Source organism: Theobroma cacao, chromosome 6, assembly GCF_053813885.1.
Source record: "Theobroma cacao isolate CCN51 chromosome 6, ASM5381388v1, whole genome shotgun sequence".
In the NCBI taxonomy this organism is placed as follows: domain Eukaryota; kingdom Viridiplantae; phylum Streptophyta; class Magnoliopsida; order Malvales; family Malvaceae; genus Theobroma; species Theobroma cacao.
The window spans coordinates 30,651,436-30,661,570 of record NC_142644.1 but is presented as its reverse complement, the minus strand read 5'-3'; the positions used below and the strand labels follow the sequence as shown (position 1 = coordinate 30,661,570).

The following is a 10,135-nucleotide window of genomic DNA, read 5'->3' as shown; positions in this document are numbered from 1 at the left end:
TTCCTAAAGGTCAGCGTGGGTCTGTGATTTAAAAGGTACCATAATGAGAAAGCTGCATTGGATATTACCGCTTTACATTAGAACACGAACGATTTATTAGCTTCCCCTGTTTTTTCTTGGTTAGCGTCTAAAAGTTTTAAGCCTTCAGTGGAGGTAACAAGGCTAATCCCCCTGCCTTCTACCACTCTGACTTGTTAAAAAGTGACGATATTCTCGCTCGCTTTTCTTACAAGTAAGCATAATTAATACCGCTATACATTAACCTCTTGTTATTTTATTTGCTTATGTTTATAAAATTCAAAGTCTTCTGCGTTAATTCAATGGCCTTAACCTGCTCCTTTTTTATAATTAAGATTTTTTCTGTTTGAAAAGTGAATTTGATTAACCTCATCATGTTACTAACATGATGTAAGAGACTTTGAATGTGCTGTCCTGTTTGACTCTCTTGGGCAGAAATCAATGGCTTGACAATTTATTCTTTCCATTAAAATTGCACAATCCTCAATAAGATGTCCCAAAGCTCCAGAAAATTGTTGCTTTTTAATCCATCCCGTAACTACTTGGCTGTCCAGATAAATATCAGCAATCGTAATTTGTTTTTTAACACAAAAACTCAACGCCCAAACCAAAGCCCTCAACTCAGCTTCCTCCACACTTGCACAAAACTGTATTTTCCTTCCAGCAGCACAAAGAAAATCACCATTCGGTCTTCTTATAATAAATCCAGCACCTACTCTCAAAGATCCGTCGACATGGTCCATTGTTGCATCTGAATGTAGGGTCAGTCCACTGAACGAAAGCCTCTATTTTCTCTCTCCACTGCTAGTGACAAAGAAAGTGGCATGTGCAATTATTTTAATTAAGACTAATTAATACTACTATAAATTAACCTCTTGTTATTTTAATTGCTTATTTTTATAAAATTCAAAGTCTTTTGCGTTAATTGAATGGCGTTAACCTGCCCCTTTTTTTATGAAAATTTAATTTAGGGTAATCATAAATTTCTTCCTTGTAAAGATCAAAAGAAGATTCAGAATGAAAAAGTAATAAAGAAAAGAGTAGTTGATTGATACGGAAGTGGTAGAAGAGTAAAAGCCATATATATATATATATATATTTGAAAGATGCTATTTTATTGTCTAGCCATTGAACTTGGCAAAAATCACTCTTAGAAGCACCATCTCCATTCCACTCAACAAAAGGAGAAAGAATCTTCAAAGCAAACAGCGAGTAAAAGCTACATATGAAACTTCAAGTTTATTTCCTTCTGTATGAAAAAGAAAAGAACAAAGAAAATTTTGCTTATTTCCTTCTGGATTATAATGCAGTGTCAAAATCAATAATATATTTTTTTTGAAATCAAAATAGAAAATCTACCAAATTGCTAGTCAAATGTAGAAGATTTCAAGTTCTTTTCTTGTTTGTTTGGTTGCTTTGGATAAGCACAAGCTGGTGTGCAACTTACAATATGGTCAGATTATTCGTGAGAGCTGGGTAATTCTTGGTGGTAGTTAATATTAATTAGTCAAAAATCAGCCTAATCTGTTGACCGACAGGTATTGAACTACTTAATATACAATCCAAACACCTAAAAAATGAAACGAAAAGAAATTTATTACATAGAGATTTGATTAACCCCTGAATATTCAACACGGGAAAAGGATGGTCCAAGTGTAATCAGCTCAATCTGCAGAGAGAGGAAATTGTGACAGATACTGAATTTTTACACAAAAATGCTTACAAATCTGACCTGCTTTGCTATCTTGATCCCAGCTCAGTAATTGAAATCTCATTTTCTGAGACAGCGGCAGGTACTTTGTTTGGTTTTGTCTGATATTGTTCATCTTAATAATTCATTATTTTACTTATGTCCATGAAAGCATTGTCTTGTCCTTTTTGGCAGTCCAACCCTCCATTATTTTTTTTTTGTATTAATAATTATGTAGCATTAACAATTCAAGCTTATCTAAGCTGAGCAAAAAAAAAAAAAAAAAAAAAAAAATCAAGGTTATCTAACGGTTGATATCTATTTTAAGAAAATCGAGGTTTAGCATTAAACTCTCCTCTTCCCCTAATACCAAAAGAAAAAAAAAAGAAAGAAATTGTGATAAATTGTTAAGATATCAACTTGCTCATCACTAGGAAATACAATCGAATTATGTGGTCATCTGGATTGAGTGGATTCTGTTGCTCCTGAATTTAAGTCTTGCGAGTGTTGCTGTGCACGAAAAATGCAGGTTCTGAGGGTAGTGGGACAGTGACAGAGTCGCTAGTAAGCATCAGAACAACTGAAGCCATGTTTGGTCTCTGCGCTGCATTTTCTTGAACACAAAGCAGCCCAATGTGGATGCATCTCGTCACTTGAGTTCTTGAAGCTTCCCCCAAAATGGGATCTACAAGTTTCAATGCTGTCCCATCCTTCCAAATTCTCCAGGCCTGCAGGATTCAATTCATGTTAATTATCAAAGAGTACATTCTTGAAATGCTTTGAATAAATTTCAATGAGTTAACCTCGTATGAAGGGACAAAGGATATTAATACTTACATAGCTTAGAAGATCTTCTACATTCTCCCCGACACAAAAAGCACTATTTTTTTGACCACATAAAATCTCTAAAAGTAGTACACCAAAACTAAAAACATCAGACTTGATAGAAAATTGACCATGCAATGCATATTCAGGTGCCATGTATCCACTGCAAGTCCATACAAAAAAACACATGACTAATCGAATATTTGAATCATTTGATTTATCTAAGGATCAAGTATCAGCTAATTGATGATTTTGTTATTTGCATGATGGAGGGCAGTTTAACAAATGTGATCATTTTAGTACTTACTTTGTTCCCTCAATTCTACTAGTAACACTTTGAGTTTGATCAAGTGCACACAATCTTCCCATGCCAAAATCTGAAATTTTAGGATTTAGTTCTGCATCTAATAAGATGTTGCTAGCTTTGAGATTACAATGAATAATTTGGAGTCGAGAATCTTCATGAAGGTAGAGAAGTCCTTGAGCAATGCCTCCAATGATTTTGTGTCGTCTTTCCCAGTCCAAATATGCACGCCTAACTGGATCTGCATCACCATAAATCCGAATTAGTGAAACAATATCTTGAGGATGTTAGAGTGTTAGTTTATGCTTGTACAATACACTGATATAACATACCAAATAAGAATTGATCCAGACTTGCGTTAGGCACAAACTCATAGATGAGTAGCCTTTCATTTCCCTCCAGGCAGAAACCTTGGAGCCTAACCAAATTCTTGTGCTGAAGCTTGGCCACTAACTGAACCTCGTTTTTGAATTCTAGATCTCCTTGTCCAGAATCTGTAGTCAGCCTTTTTACTGCTATTAATTCTCCACTGGCAATTGTGCCCTGAGAAGACACCAGATTGAATCATGTATATGCTAATTGAACTTATTGTTTGATGCAATACCTTTCATTTTTATTTCTTATGAACGATCGTTTGTATCTTACCTTATAAACTGTACCAAATCCACCTTGTCCGAGCTTATTTGTGTCAGAAAAGTCATCTGTTGCAGCTCTAATGGTGCTGAAATCATATTGCAAGGACTCTGCACTTCCGATTTCATCACAAACTAAATTCATTCAACAAGGTTTCAAAAGGAAAAGAACAAGTAAACAAAAAAATAAAAATAAAACCCAATAAACCGATTATTTTACTTACTTTCAGCTTTCGCCTTTGACTTTTTCACCCTTAAAAAGAAGATGCAGCTGGAGATGAGAAGTACCGCAAAAGCAGCAGCCGGGACGGTTATGATGATAATAGTTCGATATGAATTACTCATTTTTCCTGCAAAATTCAAAAAATGAACTTCCCGTACGAGTGCTGAAATAGTGAACTTTGGTACTACTCTAGCAATTGCATCAGCAAAAGGGCATGAAAGTATCCTTTCATTAATTAATTTGGAGAAACCCTCTTCCCCTGTTTTCTACGAGAAGAAAATTTTCAAGATAGAGAAATTCTTGAATCCAGTCAGTGCACACCAAATTGCACTTTCTGCAGTAAGACATATGGCTGGGGAAAAGAAAACAACTGTTAAACTTTTTTTTTTTGAAAGTTGGTGTTTTATTAATGAGAAAAGCTAGAATGCCATGGGGAGTCTTAAACAGTAATGGTGAAAGACCCATTTTGGCATAAAAGCTAGCTTTGAAAGAGCTGAACTGTACCACTGCAAAAAACAAGCCGCTCAAAAAGAAATTGGCACCAACCTCAAAAGAAACAGGCCCTAAACAAAAACTTGAGTTTTGGCTGTACCCTATCAAAGAAACAAAACAAAACAAACCAGACACGGTACCTCTTGTACGTTTCGAGCTCGGGGGAGAAGGTGGGGATTGTGGTGCTGATGACGGTGGTAATGGTGCATCAGCAGTAGCAAGATTATAGAAGCGTTTAATATCAAATCTTAAATTGCAGCTAGGCCCAAATACCATGCCTCCTTGTTTACTATTACAGCAACTCGGAAGCAGTGCAATAGCCTGAGACAAGCAAGAGCTGCATGCGGGCCGGGTCAAATCCGGAGTGCATTGAACAAGTGCATATATTGTTTGGGCAGCTGTAACTTCTGCACTACCCGTTGCAAACTTGCGAAGGGAAGTGCCTGATGAAGCGTTTGTGCTTAGGTTATCCATCAAAGCAATCAGGGCCTGATTAAAAGCATCCAGATCCGTGACGTTGTTTACATTCCACATGTAGAAAGAAGGATTGGTTTCCGCAACACCAAAGATGGAGCGATTTGTGTAGCGCAACAAGCAATTTTCATACCAGATAATTGCTTCTTTCTCGTTGGAACAGAGATTTCTGAGGTCAGTGGCTGCGTTATTGATGCAGTCGAGGCAACCACCCGAATTAACATCTCCTCTGCAAAGTGCGATTGCGTTAGCTCCCTCGGAGCCTTGGCCAGATGAGATATTGTAGAACCCATAATCATTTGCTGTGTTCGAGGAGAAAGATGACAGCACGCGATTGAGGTTTGCCTCGTAAGTGCTGCTTCTGGTGAAACTGCCACTTGTGTCTAAACAGAAATAGTTGACAAGCTGTTGTTGGGCAACGGTAAGACTAAGAAGGAATGTAACAATTAAAGAAGAGAAGAAAAACTGCCGTGAGCAATCCATTGCCCTGCCTGCGGAGTACAGGGTTTATGCTGCTTGTGCTTCTTACAAGCTCGTTGGAGCTATGATTTTCAGAGCTTTTGCATTTAAATGGACAGTGCTCCTCCAATGGAGATTGGATGATTTTGTGTCAGGATTTGCTGAATAGGAAGATTAATTGCTTGTCAAAAGGAACTAAGATGGTATAGAAAATTGTCCAAGTATGGAGTTGAGGCGATGTAATTATTGAAGACAGAGGAAATATTTACAACACTGATTTGTTCTAAAGATTTATTTCAAGTGCCTCAACAAATATCTTATGTCAGTTAAAACAATAAAAGGTGCTAATACTAATCGAAAGACATGAGACTCGTCACTAATGAATTAATCTCCCTGCCTACGCTGGGTACTACTCTGACTGAGTTAACAATTGACCATATTCTCTTTCCCTGTCTTTTTTTTGAACAAGCATTACGCGTCCTTGACATTTCCACCCGATTGTGGGCATAAAATTCAAAGTCTTCTGCATTAATTCAATGGTGTTAACTTGCCCTTTTCTTATAATTAAGCCAAATTAATGCTACTAATTTTTTTTGAAAAGCCTAATTAATTCTACTATTCATTAACCTCTTGTTATTTTATTTGCTTATTTTTATAAATAGAAATTATTATTTTCTCAACAGTTTATGTATGATTTATAGTAAAATTAGCCACCAACTACGTATGTATATTCTTGAAGTTTATTCACCCAGAAGAAGCAAGTGCTTATTTAAACCCCTTTTCCAATACTAAAAGAATAGCAAGAGCTGATCATCACCATGGTTTCGTTTCATATCTCCATGACCCTTTCATTTTACATCTTCCTTTGCTTGTCCTGTCTGAACAGTGAAGCAGCAGTTAATTTCTTATATGCCAACTGCCCATCTGCAGGTACAACTACTTACATTCGGAACAGCACTTATCAGAGAAACCTCAATTTCATTCTATCATCTCTTCAATCCAACTCTACTGTTGAAAGTGGATTCTACAACCTCGAGGTTGGCCAAGACCCTTCGGATATTGTTTATGGCCTTTTTCTTTGCCGTGGTGATGTCACCCAAGATATCTGTCAAGAATGCGTTAACACGGCTGCCGGTGAGATAGTTCTACTTTGCCCCGACCAGAAAACGGCTTTGATTGTCTACGACGAGTGCACCATACGTTACTCCGACCGGTCTTTCTTCTCCCAGTGGAAAATGGAATTTGTTCTGTATACGTCCAATACCAGTAATGTTTCAACACCAGACGGATTCATGGCGTTGCTTGAAAACACGACGAAAGGAATAGCCGGGCAGGCTGCTAATGATCAGTCAGGACGAAAGTTTGCTACTGAGGAAGCCGATTTCAATAGTTTCCCAAAGTTTTACACACTGGCTCAATGCACAACGGATTTATCTGTGTCCAGTTGTTATAACTGCCTTCAAACAGCTATTTCTTATCTTCCAATATGCTGCCTTGGAAAACCAGGAGGCAGGGTTGTGCTTCAGAGCTGTAACATCAGATATGAATTGTACCCTTTTTACCGGATCACAGCTGACCCTCAAGGTAAAGTAGCGGAATTAAATATAATTAATCAATTATTTTAAGTACATATAATAAAGAATGTTTGCATTTCATATATTAGTATTGATCATTAGATAGAATGTTCAACTCTCGGTACCAATGCATGTAATTTGAGGAAATTTCTAGGATTTTCCATTTTACAATCACTCCTTGAATTGATGCTGGTTGTCCATTAAGTTTTGGTTAGGGGCACTTTTTGAATTGAGATATATAAATCAACCATTTTTCAAAAAAAAAAAAAAATCATTCCTTGAAGCTTATTATTTGTTGTTTTCATATCTTGAATCTCTAGAATGTCGAAAATTAATTTTACTCAGAAAAAAATAATCAAATTACCAAAAACATTGATTGATTTTGTTTTTCATGCATGATTTTTCAAGACAGCTGAATTCTTCTTTATAATATTTTTTTTTTCATTTATGCCCTCTCTCTTGTTTTCATTTAACTTGTCTTGTAAATGTTTCATTTGAAAAAGTCAAAGAAAAATCATTTTTTCTTTTCCTTATTATCAATACAATGACTTGGCTTATCCAAAAAAAAAAAAAAAGTGTCTCTTATTATCCCATAACTATACATAACTGATTTCTTTAGTTTTCTCTTTTTCAAGTTAAGGACAGTTTAGAAAAGAAATATTTTAATAAATTAAAGTCTAAATTCAACTTAAATACTAAAAGATTATGGTTACCTACGTTCATATTAATATCAGTATTGTTCTTATGTTTATGAATATATGCAAAGTACAATTAATTAGCCCACCTTCAATTTAGGGGCACTCTATCTTTCCCTTTTCTTTGATTTCCTTTTTGAATTTTGTCATTATCTTTCAAGAATTTGTTTTATAGATGCACCTATTGACTTGTGGAACTTATACTCATAAATACTGATTAAAGATGTATTAAAAATAATGGATTGAAAACTGTTTTGCTCAGCAATGGATTGAAAACTGCCTTCTTATCAAACTACTCTCTCCCTATTTTCATGAGGATTACAATGAGTTGACTTGAGAATATGTACCCTTAATCAGATAAAAAATCAATCTGGATTCCGCTTGGTGCGAGTTTATCAGCAACTCTTGGGCTAGCTTTATTTTCTGCTGGTGGTTTCTTCATATGGAGGAGGAGAAACATTCAAGGTATGCACTGGATTAATCCTGCCTGGCATTACAAATTAGTGTAATATTGTTATGCCAACCACATTATGTTTTATTACAGAGGATAAAGAAATTAGCCAAGAAGTTCAATTACTTGACTTAGTAGAGGGAAGATTTCGCAATGAGTATACAAGCGAGGATTCTGGTGGAGAAAAAGGGGCGAGATCTCATAAGCTAATTCCTTCCTTTCAATTGCATATTTTACATGCAGCGACAAATCACTTTTCTGATGAAAATAAGCTAGGGAAGGGTGGATTTGGCCCTGTTTACAAGGTAACTAGGTTAGGAATTTTAGTACTATTTAATGTTTGATGCATAAGTTACTTGTGTAATATGATATGAGCCTGATACGAGTGAAGGAAGTATGTTAATATTTCATAGTCTGGAGACATTTTTCAGTTGAATTGTGGTATGTTACATAACTTGATAAATTCTACCAGGGTACACTAGCAGATGGTAAAGAAATTGCAATCAAAAGGCTCTCAAGAACTTCTCACCAAGGGCTGGTTGAGTTCAAGAATGAAGTCATGTCAATTGCTAGATTACAACATAGAAATCTAGTGAGGCTCTTAGGATGCTGCTTGGAGAAAAACGAAAAGTTGCTGGTATATGAATTCATGCCCAACAGAAGCCTTGACGTTTTCCTGTTTGGTTTGATTCTTCAACCTTGAACCTTTGACTAACAACACAGTCCTGTAAATGAAATAAGGGTGAAAAAGTTAACTTGTCATTGTTTTTGCTGTTCTTTTTTTTTCTTTTTGGGCCTTCATCAGATCCAAGTATGGCTGCGCAATTGTCTTGGCAAAAACGATTTAATATTATAAAAGGAATTGCTCGAGGTATCATGTATTTGCATGAGGATTCTCGTCTTAGAATTATCCATAGAGATCTTAAAGCAAGTAATGTTTTACTTGATCATGAGATGAATCCCAAAATTTCAGACTTTGGCATGGCAAGAATTTTTGATGGAGATCAAAATCAAGCAAATACAAGTAGATTAGTTGGAACACGGTAAGTCTTCATCTTCTTCCCAACTCATTGCCTCTTAAGCTTATGGGGTTACATACCTTTTCTAGTTTGACAATTTTTTTTATTATTCATTTTTGACATATCATCCCTCTTGTAATCACTCCTTCAATTAATATCATCATTGTTCTTATGTTTATGAATATATGCAAAATACAATTAATTAGCCCGCCTTCAATTTAGGGGCACTCTATCTTCCCTTTTCTTTAATTTCCTTTTTGAATTTTTGTCAATATCTTTCAAGGATTTTTTTTTTGACATATCATCTTTCTTAATTACAACCAAGCCACACACAGTTCAACACTGAGGCATCTGATTGATTCATAATAGTACAATGTTGAATGTTCATATTTAATATTGATTCTCTGTTTCTAAAATTTTCTATGGATCATCTAATTCTATATTTTATCTTATTTTCATTGCTTTATATGAACTGAAACAGTGGATACATGGCACCTGAATATGCAAGGGAAGGACTTTTTTCTATCAAGTCTGATGTTTTTAGTTTTGGAGTCCTTTTGCTGGAGATCATAAGTGGACAAAAGAACAATGGTTTTCATGTTTCAGAGCACGGTGAAAGCCTCCTGACTTTTGTACGTTTTTATCCTCTTTTTCTCTTCAAAGATTAGATGAATCCGTCATGCTAATTTTAAGTAACAATTGTAGGCATGGAAACTATGGTCTAAAGGTCAAGGAATGGAGCTTTTGGATCGGCACCTGGCGCAGTCATGTGTGGCCGCTGAGGTGCTTAAATGCATCCATATTGGGCTATTATGCGTGCAAGAAGACCCAGCAGTCAGACCTAGCATGACATCTGTGATTGTCATTTTGGAAAGCGAGACCATAAGACTTCCTCGGCCAACAGTACCTGCATTTTTTGTTGGTAGAGTTATTGCAGAACCAACTCAACCCACTTCAAATGATATAATCTGTTCTGTTAATGACGTTACAATTTCAAAATTGTCACCTCGATGATTGATTAGTGGATGTATCCATAAAATTACTACACTATTTCAACAAAACAATGGAACATGATATTACATCTTATCTATTCTTTATCTTCATAGATGAGGATCCAAACAGCTTGTTGAGACCAAGAAGCTTATTATGCTCTCTGAGATAGTGAGCTTTCCAACAAAAAAGAAAATTCTGAATCCAATGTCATGAATTTTGCAACAATTTCATCAGCACAACAAATTTGCATAAGGCGAGATGCCAACTAAAGAAATAAGAATGGACC

General features: G+C 35.8%; 2 protein-coding genes across 3 annotated transcripts; one reads left to right on the top strand and one right to left on the bottom strand.

Moving 5' to 3' along the window:
* Positions 1 to 1,743: 1,743 nt before the first annotated feature.
* LOC148762293 (cysteine-rich receptor-like protein kinase 15) lies at positions 1,744 to 5,443 on the bottom strand. The gene is given in 9 exon segments (XM_088807246.1): positions 1,744 to 1,828; positions 2,175 to 2,220; positions 2,223 to 2,436; positions 2,546 to 2,696; positions 2,841 to 3,078; positions 3,170 to 3,380; positions 3,483 to 3,604; positions 3,694 to 3,819; positions 4,325 to 5,443. Coding segments are annotated over 9 exon segments (1,995 nt in total). The 5' UTR covers positions 5,142 to 5,443; the 3' UTR covers positions 1,744 to 1,758.
* Positions 5,444 to 5,920: 477 nt separating this feature from the next.
* On the top strand, positions 5,921 to 9,990 carry LOC18597077 (cysteine-rich receptor-like protein kinase 15). Of its 2 annotated transcripts, XM_088807243.1 has the most exons (8): positions 5,921 to 6,701; positions 7,744 to 7,851; positions 7,931 to 8,142; positions 8,310 to 8,520; positions 8,643 to 8,708; positions 8,811 to 8,880; positions 9,338 to 9,488; positions 9,562 to 9,990. In XM_088807243.1, exons 1-8 carry the CDS (start codon positions 5,936 to 5,938, stop codon positions 9,868 to 9,870), a joined length of 1,893 nt encoding a protein of 630 aa, XP_088663369.1. In that variant the 5' UTR covers positions 5,921 to 5,935; the 3' UTR covers positions 9,871 to 9,990. The 2 variants fall into 2 exon arrangements, with proteins under 2 accessions (XP_088663369.1, XP_088663368.1); XM_088807242.1 differs by having other exon boundaries at positions 8,643 to 8,880.
* The last annotated feature ends 145 nt before the right edge of the window (positions 9,991 to 10,135 follow it).

Bases quoted from the DNA above. Each gene is read 5' to 3' on its own strand.
- LOC18597077 (XM_088807242.1), top strand. From the start codon at position 5,936: ATGGTTTCGTTTCATATCTCCATGACCCTTTCATTTTACATCTTCCTT. The intron at 8,521-8,642 runs GTTTGATTCTTC...GGCCTTCATCAG, and splicing joins CCTTGACGTTTTCCTGTTTG to ATCCAAGTATGGCTGCGCAA. The intron at 8,881-9,337 runs GTAAGTCTTCAT...GAACTGAAACAG, and splicing joins AGTAGATTAGTTGGAACACG to TGGATACATGGCACCTGAAT.